At 39.1% G+C, this 18,588-nt stretch overlaps 1 protein-coding gene across 4 annotated transcripts in view; it reads left to right on the top strand.

The window, feature by feature from the left end:
- frmd4ba (FERM domain containing 4Ba) overlaps positions 1-18,588 on the top strand; it is a 59,042-nt gene that overhangs the window by 26,884 nt on the left and 13,570 nt on the right. For all 4 annotated transcript variants that reach the window (XM_088005367.1, XM_015007320.2, XM_088005368.1 and 1 more), the window contains exons 5-11: positions 824-908; positions 2,218-2,274; positions 2,544-2,566; positions 10,792-10,875; positions 14,183-14,248; positions 14,716-14,773; positions 15,603-15,689. In XM_088005367.1, the coding sequence (XP_087861493.1) occupies positions 824-908; positions 2,218-2,274; positions 2,544-2,566; positions 10,792-10,875; positions 14,183-14,248; positions 14,716-14,773; positions 15,603-15,689 (460 nt within the window). The remainder of the gene's footprint in view (positions 1-823; positions 909-2,217; positions 2,275-2,543; positions 2,567-10,791; positions 10,876-14,182; positions 14,249-14,715; positions 14,774-15,602; positions 15,690-18,588) is intronic.

The raw sequence follows: 18,588 nt of genomic DNA, 5'->3' as shown, positions 1-18,588 counted from the left end.
TCTTTTTTTTTTTTTTTTTTTTTTTTTTTTTTTTACAAATAGAAATTTGAAAAGTGTGGTGGAAGAACCAGCAGGATAAGCCAAAAATCTGGCTTATTTTTTTTATATATATATTTTTTGCTACCAGAGTAGCAAAACAAAAAACAAAATAAAACAAAAAAACAACAGCAACAAAAAACTAACACTGCGCACCACCCTGAACACGGTAGTCCTATTTTGGAAACTGGCGGTGGGAGCACTTTGACTTGGTGTCGGACTGAGAGAAAGAGAATGGAGCAACGACTTAAAAGAATTGAGTTAATTTCTTACATGTAATCGAATTAAAACTCAATTTGTCTACTTGAAACAAAGCTTACTGGTTTACTTTTTTCACTGTGTAACCCCAATAAAGTACATTGGGATGACAGACGTGATTTACACTAAAAAATGGCACAATATGAAGAAAAAAAAATACATATATGGATGGACATATGAGTAAATAACTGTATACATTTTTAAATTTATGAAGGTGTCTAGTACTTTTTTTTAAATAGTCAAAAATATATGAATCCCTTCATAGATCAACTCCCCAAACTGACCTCTTTCCTCTACAAGTGCCAGTAAACAAGGTAGTGCTCCTTTGAGATCAGTAACATCAATCAACCAGCAGGTGGCGGTGATGTAGCACAATGAATGTCTTCCTGTTAGATTCCCAAACAATGCGGCCAGATTTAAACAAGATGATCTGTGGATCTGTGAATAAACACTTGCACATAGATGAAAACTGATCTTTTATTTATTAATTTTTGTTGTTGTTTTGCTGATAAAAAAAATATCTTTGCAGGTTTTATGTTGAGAAGATCACCCTGTTGAAAGAGAATACGACTGTGGAGCTTTTCTTCTTAAACGCTAAATCTTTAGTGTTTAATGTAAGTGATTTAAAGCAGTGTGACATTTATCTGTTATATTTGTTTAATGTGGAATATTTTTTTAATTAAATGTCATTGTGCTAATAATCTTTTTGGGTGGGTGCCCTGTGAAATTATTGATAATTTAGCGCAAGTTAGCATTAGCTACTTTCAGTAAGACTTTGGATTCTTTGACCTCGTCTGTCAACAAAAGTCATGTTAGATATAATATGTTTGTTATCTTTTTCTACAATATGGTTATTTCACTTGAGAATTAACTAAAAGGCATTTATTTCAATCCAAATATTACTTGTTTTATTATTCCTGGTTGGTTATAGTTTTTTTAAAACCATTCGACTTCAGGTATATAATTCCAATGGATGTCTTTCACTTCCAAATCATCTATAGATCTTTGGGAAGTGAAGTTACCAATTTATTTCAAACATGATAGAAATATAAAATCACACACATGAACTAGGAATGCAAAAGATACATATTTTTGTACTACAATTAACATGCTCAAAAAGGAGTAGGAAGAAGAAAGAAACTTGTGAACTCCTACCAAATAAACTCATACAAAATTTTAAGATGGATCTTCATTATTAAATAATTAAGCATTTGTCTCAGGAATTGCTCTTTAAAAAGTGTTTACAAAGTTTCTCAAAATTATTACTAAATACTATGCTTTCTTGTTGCAATTGGGTGCTGCATTTAAGGTTCGAGAGATTTTATAGTAGTTTGCTTTTTTTTTAGTAAAGTAGAAAGTAAAGATTACGCTCTAAAGTCTGAAAGGTGCAACAATATAAACTTTAGAAAGTTAAGAGGAAACGCAAATAAACGTTTCTGGTTTGGATTGTCGATAATTAATCCTTAGTAAGTGGAAATAAAACTTTTACGAGACGCACGTGAAGGCAGCATGAGATCAAACGTTGTAGGGTGTGCAGTTTTTTTCGCGGGGAGAGCTGACTGGTCACCATGGGAGACGGAGACTGTTGAACCTGCTTAGGGACCGTACCACTTTACCGAGGGGGCTTTAACTCTGAGCAGAACCTTAAACTAGTCCGTTTGTCCCGCGTTGTGGATTTCATTTTTTTATTTGTAATTCCAAGATAACTCAAAAGAAGAGAAGAGACAGTTAAAACGTCTTCATAGCCGCATGAAACACCGAAATGTTCCTGCGGCGGTGGTTCAGTCGGTAACGGTGGGACCGAGGTACGGTCTCGAAGTATGGGACGGGAGGGTTTTCTCTCGAGTCAAGTGTTTGAGACAGTCAGCGCTGTGTGTGTGTGTTTTTAAAAAGCTTGCTGTTTTTCGCCTCCTTTCCCGACAGGAAACCATTGAAGTGGAGAGCGAACATGTTTTCAAGTTAGCCGCTTTCGCATTGCAGGTAAGAAAGAGTTTTTTTGTTTGTTTTTTTTGTCGCAACCTCTCTTGGTCGTAATGTCACTCACCCCCTTCAATGTGAAAGAGGACGGACGAAACATTTGAAAACGTTTGTCTGTTGGGGGTCTCTAGTCGGTTAACTCCTCTCACAGGACTTGGAGCTATGCCTTTAGAAAAGAAAGGATAGGAAAACACAAACACGCTCGAGCTTTTTACTGGTAAAGTGCTGTTTAATCCTGTCTTCACTCACTGAATTATTCCTATTTTTTAAAGGAGGCCAAAGGAGATTATTCCAGGTAAGAAATTCTTATTTTCCCCTCTCATAATTTTGAATGCATTTACAGCCACGTTTCATTTGTATTAAACAAAGTATGAATGAGTTTTCCTGTTAAATAAGCATGTTACCTTTAATTAGGCAAAAGGTTCCCTGTGCAGTGTTGATTTGGGTTTTTTTTTAAGACTGTGCAAACTAAAACTATTGGCATATGCTGTTAATCAATAGGATTACAGAGTGGAGACAAAAGCCCTGCACAATTTCCAATGCATTTGTACGTGTAGTGTATAAGTAAGCAGTGTTTGGTCTGCGCTCTGTAATATCAGTAATAGCTATCTGTTAATGTACAACCTTACTGGCTCAGATTTCATTGTAGCTTAAACCTGCGCTCAGTTAATAATTGCCTTAATTTTGGCTTGTGACATTGAGCCTTATCCCTTGTTGGCTCTCTGCCATCTATTTGTGGTCTACATACTATGCCCACAGTGACTTATGAAAGTATTCACTCCCCTTGAAGTGTCTATTCATTGTAAAAACTTACAGCATTTACAACCCCAAACCAGTGTATTTTAATATGATTTTTATGCGATGTAGTGCATTGTTGTAAAGTGGAAGACAATTGGATCAAATGTATAATTTTAACAGTCACTTCTTAAAAACATCTTTTGGTGACGGACTGAGTGTAGTCTGCATATATATTTGTAGAAAACCAATCATCTCCAGGGTGTAACATTTAGTGGCAGCATCATGCTGTGTGGATTCTTTTCTTTAGTACAGAGAGGACGTGTGGTCAGGGTTCATGGGAAGCTTGTTCGAGCCTGATAAAGGGCTATCTTGGGGAAAAAAACCCAGTTAGATCAGTGGTGCCCAAAGTCAGTCCTTGGGAGCTGGCGTCCTGTGTATTTTAGTTCTCTCCCTGATGGTAGAAACAACCTTCTCAGCATGTCAGTGTTGGTCTTATTGCTCTAATGAGCCTTCATTTGATCCAGGTGCGTTAAACCAGGGAGAGAACGAAAACATGCAGGATGCCGGCCCTTCAGGACCCACTTTGGGCACCACTGGGTTAGAGGCTGCAAAAGTATTCAAGACTGAAGTAGTCGCTAAGCAATAAACCAATTCATTGCATGATAAATTAAAAGGAGCTTGACAATTTCTATCCTGGTGATTAATATTTTTTGATGGGCAATTTCATTCATGATTTCGGTTGTGTGTGATTTATATTTCTGTTTTACTTTGGTGTTTTTGATCCTTTTTTAGTTTTTGTATATTTAAAATATTTTCCAATTCCAGTTTACAAAATGAAACTTTATTGATCTATGAGATGGCGAATTTGCAGTATAATGTGATTGTCGTTACATCACTTGAAAATGGTAATATTAAAAGCAATATTAACATTTATTGTAATAATTTCAAGGACAATTTATTGTCTAGTAAAATTTGTTGTCATGACTGGCCTAGTTGTCGTGTTCAAATTTGTACTTAAATAATAAGTAATAATAATTTTTCTTTCACATTTATTGAACACTACTTTGCCTTGGTCAAACTTTTGAAATTTGTTGTTTAAAATGACAAAATGTGAAAGGGTGTTGAGGGTTACAAAGAATTAATAAAAATGTCAATTTCTAGATGTTCTAATAGAAAAAAAAATCTGCAGCTGTGAAACCAAAACTTACTTCTACATTGTGTTTCCTCAGGGATCCCATGAGTTATTAATGCACATCCCACCTTCAACATGTGGAGTCCAGTCAATTGATTTCAACACGTTGCGGTTGCACAGCCTCTTACTAAATGCCACATACAGTTTAGGAGACACGTGTCTGGACAAAAAGGATGATGTGTGCATGATTTGGTCGATGACACTGGTGTTAGAGTCTGTATGAAACCTCCACAGCCTGTTCAGTAATGGTGATGTTTTCACAGTTGACCTGCTGATAATGTTTGGTGGTATTTTTCTTTTGCCAATCATAGAAGTGAAGGGCATTAGTAAACAGTGATCAGGCTGATCAGCCAAACCCGTGTTGTCTTTCTGCCTCAGAAGGCTTCAATATTCATTATGCAAACACAAGCATTTGTCCGTGGCAAGGAATGTTGTGCATGTAGCCGCGAGTGGCGAAATGTGCAAAAGTGAAAATGCAGTTTGTCCTCTTGTTACACTATCGCCTTTTGTTCTCCTGCAAAGAGGAAAAAACTTGGCAGCATCTGCTTGTGCTCATTAAACAAGTACAACTGAGCTTGTGAGTAGTTAGTACGCATCCCTGTAGTGTGTTCACTCAGCATTTTTATTTTTTTTTAAAGTAACATCCTCAGCTCCAAAGGTTCACCCTGTAACGGCTGAACTTTCACTTCATGTGGGAGTCGGGATGGGCCGCACTTTGTCCAGACTCTGAAAACACAATAAAAGATGAGACGCCAAGTGTTCTGGTAAAATTCATTAAGGCGTGGTTCCATCCAAACCAAAGCTGTCGTTGTCGGCTTTTTAATGTTGTTCTTTGCATGAAATTATTTAGGTTTTAGACTAACACAAATCACTACATTCCTCTGAGAGGGATGGAAAAGTAAATATGGTTTTCAATAGTGTTCCGTCCCCTTTAATCCAATGCAGCTAATTGCTAGCAGATTGCCAAAATGTGGCTTTTACAGAAGATTGGAAAGAAGAAGTCCAGTTTACACAGCAAACATGTAGGAGATGGTCATCTGAGGAGATTTGAGACCAAAATGTAACTCTTTGGTCAACATGGAAGACTTTCTATGTGTAGGAAAACTAACTAAAAACGCTGCTCAGAGTTGATGGGAAGAGGAATGAATGGGAGGCTGAGATAAGAACCGTGAATAAACAGCCAGATCTGCAACATTATGCTTTAGATCACCGGTCTGCAACTTTAACTACACAAAGAGCCATTTCTACCTGCCCTCAGTCCAGCCAAATAAAACTCGTTTACAGCTGCAAATGTTAAAGTTTTGAAAAAGACTCAAACTTCATTTCTGATCAATAGAAAATTTGTTGTAATTCGTATTTGTAGTTTTTGGTTCTAAAAATTGAAACCTTTCCAAAAAGAGTATGGATACATTTGTTTCAATGGGAAAGTTGATACAGTTGTAACAAAAGCGTAGATCTAGTTTCTTGTAAAGAAAGAAGGATTCTCATGTCTTCTTCTGTGGTTTTTGTGTTGTTTCCTTCAGTAGTTCTTGGTGCAGCGCCACCACAGGCCGAGCGGAGGTGGGGGGGGGGGACAACTTTTTCAATTAGTTTGGATTGTTTGATACAGCAGCACCTGAAAATGTAGCAAATGTTGCAGTTTTGGTTCCCAATCAAACCAAGTGTACTGAACTATCTGATTTGAAAACACCCGCAGGGTCAATCTGTTGTGGAAGTTCAGTGCAAACGTCCCATGAAAAAACTGGGAAAAGTAACATACATAAAGATATATTTAAAAAATATTAATTATTTATCAATTTTAGATAAAGTATTTAAGAGCCGTTGTGGAAGGTCCAAAGAGTCGCAGACTGCAGATCAAAACCTATTCATGTTAGACTTACAGCGGCATTTAAAGTGGAAGGCGGGTCTTTAAGGTGTTGACTCAGTAGTGCTGAATACAATCAAATTCCATAATTTTCAGACTTTTATTTGTAAAAGCTTTGAAAGCCATCATTTTCATTTTCTTGCAATTCATAATTACATGCTACTTTGGTGTGGCCTGTTAGATAAAAGCCCAATAAAATCCTGACTGAGCTACATCAGGCTTGTTGCAATACTTTGTTGCCTAGCAGCAAGAAAGTCCTACGTTAGAATCCTGGCCTCAGGTTTTTATGCAACGAGTAAGCAGATAGAGGATGAACTTTATTATAATATACCTGCACACATAGCTGGACAATAAATCTGCAACAGTATACCAATCAATATAATATCAATAGAAAATTAGTTTGAATATTCAACAATTTCACTGAACTCCGATCTAGAACCACACAGCATTCTGGGGGATGTAGGCAGAAGAAAGGCTTTAGGGTCTCAACTTCTCACAGTGAGTTAGTTGATGTGGGTGGCATCAACTAACTCACTCACTCTTTGGTTACCTAGCAACAACCTGTTGAGTAATTTGCAAAGCTGCAGTTTCAGATTTTGCCACCGTGCATCATAACTGCTTAAATATAAAAAACATCAGATATTTAAAACAAAATAATAATAATCAATAATTATTGATATGAAACGCTTACATTCTGATATGTTTTTCAGCCATGAGATAATAGTTTCTACCATATAATCTCTTATTTTCCTTTTAAAAAAAACGTTGACTAGGTCAAAATAATGTTGTTTCTTGGATCCTCTTACTTCAGGAAACAACACTGTCCTGTGGAAGTGTTTTTCACTCTCGTCAGCGATCCTCTTTTATCCCGACTTCTTGTGAAAACAGACCCAGTGAATTCCCGTGAATCATCCAGTCTAAATACGACTCCCCTACCCCGTATCCACGGCGGCTCCTACAGCAGGAGATTAGCTGTGGAGGAGTCGTGGAGGTCTCCTTTGCCTAAGAGGGATGAGCCAGACCCCCTGTCCAATTGCAGACAAGTTGGCGTCAAGGGGCCCGACTGTAGTCGTGTTATTGTTATGGTGTGGCCCAACACCCCCCACTCTCCATTCCCCAAACCCAACCCTCCTCCCCGCTGTGGGGCTGAATTAATGCACTGCCAGGTTGCTCATTGTTCTTTATCTGCATTGTCTTCCGGTGCTTTACTTATTTACACTTTACTGCTATTGGTTTCACCACCTGCCACTGTAATCCAGAGCTGAGTGCAACATGCTGCAGTCCCTTCCGTGGGGGTTGCTTTGAGGGACCGGGGAAATTGTAGGAAAACAGAGGACTGATTGATGCCTTTAATTACGCCATAAGAGCAACCAGGGAATTTTTTTTCTTATTCATGTATAATTGTACTCACTCTCAAATATAGGCTTCAGAAGTTCGTTTGTCCCTACACATACACACACACACATATATATATATATATATATATATATATAAAATACTGCTTGTGATTTGAAATTATCTTCAGTAATTCAACATTTCCCACACATGCACTGGCATTCCACCCAGTTCTTGTCCACAGTTCTATTTGCAGGTGTGGCCTGTAATTAGTGGCTCATTCACATCAACCAGCTCTCTCATTGTGCTCCCTCTGGAGTCCCCCCTACTTCCCCCAACCAAGGTCTGTGGAAGAGCTGACACATGAGCATTATCTCTCCCACACTGGGCAGACTGCGCTGGGCCGGGCCGGGCCCCGCCGCACCGGGCGTAGCAATCGCCCCCATGCTGCTGGAAGATAACAGACGTAGTAATGAATTCCAGACTGCTGACACGGCAAACTCTGCTGCAGAGTAGATCACCCCAACAACGCCGGGGCCAGAGCGCCCCGTAAAAAACGCACGCCATCAAACAGGCAGCCAAGTGCCGTGGCAGCAAAACTCAGCCAACCAAGGAGAGGGAGCCGCAGGGGAGAGTGGCCTCAAGACTGCTTTTTGTTTAGTAAGCTGGTTCACATAACTGGATCATTATATTTCTGGTCGACCATGTTGGAGGCGATGCTAAATTACATCAATGAGAGATCAATTGAGGCTCATAAAGTAAGCTTCAGGTCATTCACCTTTTATAAAGACACTCTGGCTTGTTTTTCATGGTGGTCTGAGGAGGCAGCATGCAGTTGATGTGGGTGGGAATGAGCTTGACTTGGTTGGACGTTATGCCACTTCACAGTTTCCTCTTAGTGAGGTTATGAATGTAAAATTTTATCACATTATGATGCACATTTAGTGCCATTTATGATAAAAAACAACAATAAAATGTAAACAAAATTAAAGACAGTAACCTATAGGGGCGAGTAAAAATTAGAGATGCACTGATCCCTTAATGATCTCTGTAAATTGAAAATACTTCTAGATCTGGCAGATCTGTTCAGGCTAATTTTATTGTTTGTGCTCTGAGCGACAAAGAGCTCTAAATATATTTTACATATGTAGAATTTTTAACTTCAATTTCTGAACCATTTGAAAAAAGGTTTATTGAAGTTGATTTTTACATGTTTGACCAATATGTACAATGGTTTATTTGACATTGGCTGTTATACTCCTAATTGCACTGACTGAACCAATTAAAGTTGTGTTGTTTGTACATTTTTGTCCAAGCTTGTGAGGCTATTGGTATATTTAAGCATGCTGGACTGGTGCAGAGTTTTCAAAAAGATTTAAAATTCAGTACATTTATGTCTGTTCATTAAAAACAAAAACATTTTAAGTCAATTCAGCGCAGTTTTTCTGTATTGGATCGATATTGGCTGATACTGAACCTCAGATATCTGTATCGATATCGGAAGTGACAAAAAGTGGATCGGTTCATCCCTAGTAAAAATATCGATTCATCAATGCGTTGCAATAATTTTTATTTATTTTTTTCAATTCAGTATCAATTTGGGTGAACCTGTGAATCTCGCTATGTCATCTCTGTGTCACATATGAAACACCTGGATACAAAGTTGTGAAGTATTTAAAGAACACAGAATCAAATCTATTTGTGACCCAAAGAATTGAAATTGACTTGAATTGTGAGGTTCGTAACAATACCCAGCCCGAGTCTACGGGGATTTAAATCCATCATTGTTTACAGTCGGAGGCTTAGACAGACTGTCTCTAAAAATAAAACCTGTTACTAAAAACACAGCTGACTGCATCGGTTACGTCACAGCTGTGGTGCTCATGAACAACGCACAATAACTGCACTCCATCACATTTCGGAATGTAAACATTGCATTCATTGACGCTGCATAAACAGTGTGAAAATAGTTAAATGACAACTAAATATGAATCCCAGGCATACAACTAGTTTCCCTTTTATTGTAACAGGAACTAATTCTTGTCATAAAAATGGTTTTGTCCCCTTGTAATGCTGAACATGCTACACATCTTGGTGTATTCCACTGAAATACTATAAACAACTGATTTTTTTTCTTTTTTTTGTGTAATTTTAATTTTGTTTCAGAAGAAACAAAACATAGTTCATAATATTTATTATGACACCAGCACTTCTTCCTGTAGAAGTGCTGGTGTTTTGTTCTTGTTTTAGACCAGGGATGTCCAAACTGTGGTCAGGGGCCAGTTAGGGCCCCAGAACTAATTTTGTGTGGCCCACCAGCACTGGTAGTTGAAACAACCAAATTTTTGTTAATTTATTAAACCCGACTAATAAATTTTTTTGTATGCTTAGCTTATTGTAGAGGAGTAAAAAAAAAACACTCTAGTACGATTTATTTTTATTTTTTGTGATGTTTTAAGCCGTCTAGGTCTCTCACTAATAAATACTTGTTTATGGGTGCAGCTGGATATATGCAGCTCTAGTTTAAAGCGCTTTGAGTGGTCGATTTGACTAAAAAAGATAAATTCAGGCCATTTACCCTTTAGGTTGTACCAAGCTCTTGATGATTAGCTCAGTTTATTATCAAAAACCAGAACTTTGATTTCCAGGCGTCAGTTCCTGCACTTATTGTAGCCATTATTAGTAATGGCTCGCTGGCAGAGCAGAAAGCAAATTGATATATTTTAGTCATTAAATTTTTATTGTCTCTTAAATACTTTTCACGGCACATAAGATCAACAAGAAGAATATTACTGTGGAGAGCCTGCAGGCTTAAAAACCACTTCTCTTCATGTCCTTTGAGAGGCTCCTGATGAGTTAAAGCCTTTGCATGAGCCTTTGTAAATGAAGTCTGGCAAGACATGAGTAAGAGTCAAGTTTTGCCTTGGCAGTCAGTGCTTCACTTTATACATCATAATAAAAAGATAAAAAACAAAATCATGTCAATCCACCTGCCCACAAAGGTTCAGAAGTAAGAGTTATTGCTGCCGTGCCTTAAGATGGCAAATCAAAGCCCTCGGATAGTGGAACATGTGGAGAAAAGGTCTCGTTTTTGGACTCGGTTTGAGCTCTTTTGTGTAAAGGTTTACTTTTTGCTGTCCACATGTGCATGTCAGGCTCTTATTTTAAGATCATAAAAGGATGTGAAGTGCCTTTGACAGTAAAGGAAAACCTCCTGTAAAGACTTACCGCTTGTTGGCAGGCCAAGATCAGTCGAGCGGGGATTTTTAAGGTTGTGTTAATGGGATTCTTTCTACAAGTGAGGATGTAAAATAATATAATGTTTAAAAAATGTGAAAAAAAATTGGAATAACATACAGGAATGGTGAAGTTTCTGTGTTTTTCTACCCAGTGCTGAGACTACAGCATCTGACCTGAAGCAGCTACCAGTTCTCCCCACCAGAGTACTGAGGGAGCATCCATCGCTTAATTACTGGTAAGAAACCTGATCACGATGTCTCTTTATCAGCTACAATAAGCAGCATTCAGAATCCATTTCTAGTCCTCCTGAGTGAGTAGTTTAGAGCTGCAGCTAACAATTATTTTAGTAATCGATTATTCTGACGATTTATTGAGTAATTGGACAAAAATAAAACATGGCACATTCTGCAGATTTTTCATTTGACTGCCTGTTTGATACAATATTAAAAGTACATGTTTTTCATCTTAAATGCAAAATGTATATATTTTTTGTCCAGTTTTGCCTTAATTTCTACTCTGAGGTTGTTCTTTTAGCAGGTTGGCATGTTTTAGAGTCTGGTCATTTGATTACTAAATTAGTTGCTGATTATTTTCATAATTGATTCATCACAATTAATCCGATTAATTGCTTCAGTCCTACAGTGGTTTCTAATTATTTATGCTATGGTCTTAGTTTGCATGTGAGAGAGCATGTCCTGTTGAGGATCATGGTGTTGGTAACGGCCTCCATGTGTTTTCCTGAAACAATACAGATCCTCACCTTCTCTGTTAAAGCTCCAAAAGGCTGCTGAGTCAGCCTAAACGAACAGCCGAGCTCTTTTCGTGGTTAATAATACCATTTCCCTCTTGGCTTCTTGCACCTTAACAGCCACACAGAAACTCAAACTAGCTAGCTTAGAGTTTGGTCAACTAGCTTGCAGCATTCAAGCCAAAGTCTGTTGTTGTCAGGGCTCATTCAGCTTTGAAGTGCTCAGGCATGTTGATTGGAAAAAGGTCACATTTCTGAGTTAGTGACTGCCTGGCAGGGCTGAGCAGAGAGCTTCCAAGCCTGCGACTAAAACTGCAGATAACAGCAGCTGTCTCTTCAACACGATGACCTGAACTGCACCACTATCAGCAGCTGCCACCATTTGAACCAGTCACCTTGCTTGTATTTGAAATGATTCGCAGTGCACAACTAAAAACAATGCAAGCCTGTAATTACATAACTCAACAGAAGTACAGCACTTCCCTGATCACTAGTGTTTACTATAAATACGTGTCGGACATTATACTTCGCTCACAGCTGATACTTTATCTCTCTACTCAGGAGGAGGAACTGTAATAAAATATCTTGAAGTAGATTATTTGGAGTTTTGAGTGTTGACACACGTTAGCTGATTTGGACAAACTGAGTAGAATCTGTTTAGAAATGCTTTTTGCTGTGTATTTTTAGGGCTTTGTCTTGTAAGAAAATTATAAAATTATAATCTTACTGTAAAAGTGTCATAATATATTGCTGCCATATTTCCTGCCTTTATGTTTGATACGAAAGACAAAAAGCAACCCTAGCCTTTGCTGATAATCATCTTTGTCCAAACACTCCACTGTTAGTACCTCATAGGCCGATCATTCGCTTTAATAGAGATAAATTGTAGTGCAAGTTTATTTAATACATTTTTTATTTGCTTCAGATGTGAAAATTAAGTAGTTTATTTTTTTCTATTAAAATTGAGTTGCACTGTCATCTACAGAGAACCTTATGGATTAGTCATGATAGAAAGTTGAATTGACAACAAAATGTGACAGAGTGAGTAATGGCTGATTTGTTTGAGCAGCCCTGTCAACTCCGAGTTCATGCGGTGCCGCGGCATGTCGTTACGTAACACTTGGAAGGTCACATCAGCTTCCAATCAGGACCGTTTGAACGTTCATGAATTGCTGGAAACAGGATCGGGGATTGCTGCTCACTGGGTCTATCTGAAGCCTTTACTTCATCAAGCTGCTATCAGCTGGTAAAGTTCTGTTCACCCGCTCAGCTATGAACACATGCAGACGCACACATGTGCTAAAGATGTGAGCATGTTTTCTCCAACATGCTCACAATAAAGCATTTCTACTTTACTGTTGGTATCTACCAGATAATTTTAATGCTCTTATCATGTAAGGCACAGCGCTTCGGGTTTATACGTGGTCCACACGCCTTGATAAACAAAGCCAAAATAGTTTTAGTTGTTTTGTAAAACTTACAGTTATGCTTTGTGCCTGGTACATTTAAGAACAGCCATCTACTCATGCTGAGTTTAGGATTGATACTTCAAGCATGTCTGCTTTGAATGCTGTAAAATGTATGCGCACAGAGCTGATCACATGGCAGGGAGCCATAGCAACCAATACATCTTATTTTTTAAAACTGTCATGTTGAATGGTGAAAACACTCACTGAAGTTAGATAAAGTTACATATTTGTTTGGCCAAACCGAATAAAACAAAAAGCTGAAAATGTTGAATATTGTCTGTAATATTGTTTTTAAAGTATTCAAAAAATTTATTGTGTTATTTGTGTTATTTTTTAACAATATTGTCAAAAAACATTGACAATATCGGCCAAAATCAGAATCGGCTGTTCAGGCTTTTTAAAATGGATGATCGACCATAACACTGCAATCGGTCAGAGACATTTTAAAAAATGCCCAAAGTTCTGTTTTTACCACATATTTCACAGGTCAAACTCCAGTCCTGGAGGACCGCTGTCCTGCAACTTTTAGATGTGCCTCTGCTGCACCACACCTGAATAGAGTAATTAGGTCATTAGCAAGGCTCTGGAGAACTGATCTACACAAGAAGGACGTAATTAAGCCATTTCATTCCAGTGTTTTATACCTGTGGCACATCTAAAAACTCCAGGACAGCGTCCCTTGAGGACTGGAGTTTGACATCCCTGAAATTAATGACTAAACTCAATTGATTTAGACATGAGAAATAAGCCATCTCATCCTTTTAAATAGAAGCTTGTAGGTCAGGTTCCAGTTATAAAGTCGACAGAGAAGCAGGTCTCTGTGTTTACAAACCCATTATTAGGAGGATGTTTTTGTTGTAAAGCGGCTGACTACACTCTGAACTTTAATTACATTTATTCATTAGACTTGGAGGTGCTGAGAGCTGCTGGTTGTCTGAGGCATTCCTCCGACTCTCCAATCCACTCCGCCGCCGTTGATTTGCAAGCCCATCTCTCTGCTCTCCCTCCCTGATATCAAGCAGATGCGTCCTCGCAACATCCTCATTGGGAATGAGCGGAGACATCACCATACTTCTACTTTTATCTTTATGTCTGAGAGACTGCTCTGTGCTAATAAAAACTGATTACAGTGAGAAGTAAATGGGAGGCATTAGCATGGTTATTAGATGAAAGTTATCAGCGGGCCAATGGGCTAGGCTGCATTTTCTGCATGAGCGGACCGAATGTGCTTCAAAGAAAGAGCCCTCGCATAACAGTCCCTCTGTGGCCACAATCTGTTACACTTGACGGATTATTCATTAAATGTTTTATCCTCTCATCCGCAGTGAGGAGAGAGTGATTGAACATTACAAGAAACTCAAGGGAGTGACCAGAGGACAAGCCATCGTAAAGTAAGTTTGGGAAACAAACAGAAAATACTGTATGTGTGGTGAAGTCGGACAGTGTTGCCTCTGTCTGTCTCTCCTAGAGTCTGCATGTGCTTGCACCTCTTTAACCTCATGTCTGCACTGTGGTGGCTGCAGTTAGTAGAGGTGGCTGTCAGCGTGCCAGACTGTGTCATTAATTAGAAGGGCTGCTTCTATAGTAGGCAGCCTGCCAAGCCTTGGGAAGCATGGAAGTCCTCCATCGTGCTTTCCCTGGGACCAAATGATTTCTGTCCTTGAACTGATCAATGGACTCTCCCCCCCTCTGTCACAGCCCCCAAAGCAAATTGATCAGCTTGTCATTGTAAATGACTGCGGCCTCTCGACGGCTGGATCTTAAATCCCCGTCTGTCAGTTGTGGTACAGATAATCAGGTGACAGTGATGAAGTGTAAGTAGCTGAATTTCTGTTAACCTATTCCTCTCTCGCTGTAGATATCTGGCCCTGGTGGAATCTCTGCCCACATATGGAGTTCATTATTACTCTGTGAAGGTAACGGCACCGCCCTAACACACACAGCAGTCCAAACTTTGAACAGTCATACAATATCTTGCAAAAGTATTCATATTAGTGATTCACCGATCCGATATTAATATCTGCATTGGTCCAGGTAGTGAAGAAAATTCTAGATCAAGTATCAGTGACAATGTCTTTTTGTTTTCTCTCTCTCCATTTAAGTTTGAAATTTAAGAAAGTGGTGCCCATCATCTTTCTGTCCCTGCTAATGTAAAGCATCCCTACAGCCTGATGCTACCACCACCATGTTTTAATGTGGGGTTCCAGATTAATTGCAGTTTTATCAGACTGCATTTTGCATGAACCCCAAAAAGTTTAAGACTTTTTTCATCTTCTTCTACATGTATTTTTTTTTTTTTCATATTTGGCAGCAAACGTATAAGCGAAAAAATACTATGACTTGTTTCTTCTGCCAGTCTTTTGTAAAGACCAGATTTGCAGAGTGAACGACTCATCTGGTCTCTGTAGCTGAATTTGCAATCCTGAAACATCTGTACGAGCGTGGTTTAGTGAGTTTTAGGGAACAAAGTGATCCGCCTTTCCCCGACCAGGCCTTATTAAACTTAAGGTGTTTTAAAAAGATCAAACGGCGATGTTAAAATGTCTCTGTCAGCTTAGCAGGTTTTTGTTTTTTGTTTCGGACCTCTCACGTATTTGATCCCTTCTTGTTTTACCATTTCTCTGATCTTAATGAGATAATAGCTTCTGTAATGGGCCTCCTTTTTCAGACTCCACCAATAAAGCTTGCTCTAACGATTCTTATGCTCTGTGTGTGTGTGTGTGTGTGTTTTTTTTTTTCATACAGGATAAACAAGGAATACCATGGTGGCTGGGAGTCAGCTATAAAGGCATCGGCCAGTACGATTTGCAGGATAAGCTGAAACCAAGAAAGGTAGAATCGTTCACAGCTGTTGTATTTTTCTCATGTTTCCCAACTTTCATACCTCATTGCTTAAGCACTTTCTTTTTCTTTTTATTCCCAAGCCAATTTGAGATTCGGTGTTACAGTTATTCTTTGATTACTTCAAAAACAAACTTATTGTTGTTTTCTTACAAACCACATTCAGCTCTAGACACAACAGGTTACAGCAGATTAAGGAAAAAATATTTAGCATCTCTAAAATTCTACATTTGCTGCTGGAGCCACCGGCATTATCACATTTTTTTGTGTAAGTAGGTGAATGATTTATCAATACGCTAAACAGGCATAATCTGGGTTTCTGGTTCCCAGGGATGGAGGATGAGGAAAACAGATGGAGAAAAATAGTTTAGTGAGTCACCGTGTCCTCGGTGCACTCAAGGCTGTGAAGTATCAGAGCAAACACTGAGAGCGTCAACACCAGCAAAATGATTAGGAAAGAACTCAGCTGACCAAGTGTAGAACAGCAATGCAGGAGGAAAGTCCAAATGAATAACAGGGTTTACTATCATTTCACGATTTAAACTGGAATTAGAATCTTATATTGACCAGAAGTATTTGCTGAAATACACCAGAAATATGTGCGAAAGTTATTCCTTTCCTTCTGCCACAATTTTGTGTTAATTTCTCCTGAGCTGGTTTCATTAGACTGAGCCTTGCTGCTGCATGACAGGAACCTGTTGACGTAGCAGGGTGTGCTTTTATGCTGAAATCTGAGTCATTAACGGGCAGAGGCACAGCATGGTGCTCCTCCGTTCTCCTCCTGGACGTGTAATTATGGCGCTCCATGGGAAGCTGTAGAGCACTGGGACAGGTTTGGCCCTTTGCCAGCTGTAGAGGAAGGAGAGTAAAGGGTGTTGGGGGGGGGGAAGGTAAGAGCTGTGGGACAGCAGTGAAAGTCTCAGGATGCTGGAACGGTTCAGAGAAACAGACTGTTCTGTTTCTGTCTCCTCAGCTCAGTGCGGTATCAGTTAAATTAGAGTTTCCTGGGCAGCACAGACAGAGCCTTCTGTTTGACCCGAGCTGTTCCCTCTTGCCCTCCGGGCAGCCCCTCTCAGCAGGCTGCATTCATTGTTGTAATCTGTCTGTTTGCGTCTCAGCGAGAACACAATTGATCAAACAGTACAGAGCTGTTGCTTGCGGTGGCTGGGGATGCTGGGATTGTCCCGTTGTTACTGGTGTAAGGTTGGTTAACAGTTCACATTGTTCTGTTTTTAGATGCATAGAAAGTAGCATTGTGCTACAATTTACATCAAAATCAAGTGAGAATGCTTTAAAAAAAATCCACATCTGGTGGGATCAGATTGTGTGTGTTGAATCTTGATTCTAATTCATCATTTAGAACGATGGCTAATTATTTTTGCTTTTCCAATGTTAGTCTTTTTCATCTCCGCCTTGAGGACTTTTTGTACCCGCTCCGGGAGCCGATGACTGAAATATATTTTCTATAATCTACTCATAGTTTAATGTTGTTATGTACCTCCAATAAATCATGTTCACTAGCAGGGAGTCGCTTCCTGTTCTATGGGAATGATCAGAAGTCTGATTGTCAGATGAAATCTGGGTTTTCTTAAAGCTACACCTTTACTGATGTGAACATCCCGTCTACAAAGCCTGCGCATCTAAAACAGAAAACTAGACTGAGTTAGAAGGGAGCTTGTGATTTTGTGAGAAAATAAAGAGTTGTAGAGAGTCTGACTCTTAAAAGTGTGAGTAATGAAGGGAACATGTTCTCTGATGTTTGGTTAAGTTATCTGGCAGTTTCCTTCTCGCTGTCAGGATTTCACAACTCTTGGTTGTGTGTCATTCTTTGGAAATGCACAGTGTTGCCATTGAGCAGCAGCTGGTATGTGGCGCGCTCTGTGACGGGTGGAGTCAGTCCTACTCTGCACAAGCAAGTTCCAAAACGACCTTTGACACATTTTGCATTTTTGATCAGTATCTTAAATCAAACATCTATATCTGATTTTTTTTTTGGTAGACTAGTTGCCCGTGGGGGGTCGTTGGGTTGTTGGGTGTGAGCTGGATATGAACAGGCTGATCCCATCTAAAACCACAGGCGTTTCTGGCAAACGACCATGCTTCTTTAATTAGACGCTTGGGAATTACAAGAGAAACGTAAATAGAGCAGGAAGATGCATTTTGTTTGCTCTTGTCTTGTGCTTTTGGGTGTACGAAAGTTATTTATTTAGAAGTGATGTTGAGTGACCGTGTGATCTGTTGGACCGTTTCCAACGGTGTAACATTAAGTCTTGTGACTCAAGAGTTTGAGGTGTGTCTCTTCGCTGACACGTTGCAACACCAGCTCTTCTCTTCACAGCCGGTGGAGTTCAGTAGTTTCACAGGAGTGGAGTTTCTCTAATGATATGCTGATCCACCCGACTGTTTATTGTTCTATTATCTGTTGGTATTATGTAAATGATTCAGAGTGGTAGTAAGCAGCATGTGTGAATTGGTGTGAGAATCCCTCACAATGAGGCACATCCTGCTGCCTGGTTCCTGTGATTCATTAAGTTAGACTTTTTATTATTATTATTATTATTATTATTATTATCATTATTATTATTATTATTATTATTATATTTTTTTACCCTCTCCCCTCCCCCAACAGTAGTTGACAGAGAAACGCAGCTTTGGTTTTAACATAATGTGTGATGATCCATAATGCTGTGATATTACATATTAATCCAGCTCCTATATCCAAAGCAGGGGGATCTAGTCTAATATTAGGCTGGTGTGGAGTCAGCACCATCCTAACATTCTGCTGGTTGGTGAATGGTTGTGCTGTGTGGTGCTACAGGAAGCCTATGTTGCTAATGATTAGTTCAATGGTTTCCAATCTTTTTGCACTGGGAACCAAAACTGGCAAATT

Source organism: Poecilia mexicana, unplaced genomic scaffold (genome assembly GCF_051168715.1).
Source record: "Poecilia mexicana isolate PSO_F unplaced genomic scaffold, ASM5116871v1 scaffold_5, whole genome shotgun sequence".
NCBI classification, from domain to species: domain Eukaryota; kingdom Metazoa; phylum Chordata; class Actinopteri; order Cyprinodontiformes; family Poeciliidae; genus Poecilia; species Poecilia mexicana.
Note: the sequence above shows the minus strand (reverse complement) of the source record. Positions and strands in the feature narration are given on the sequence as shown.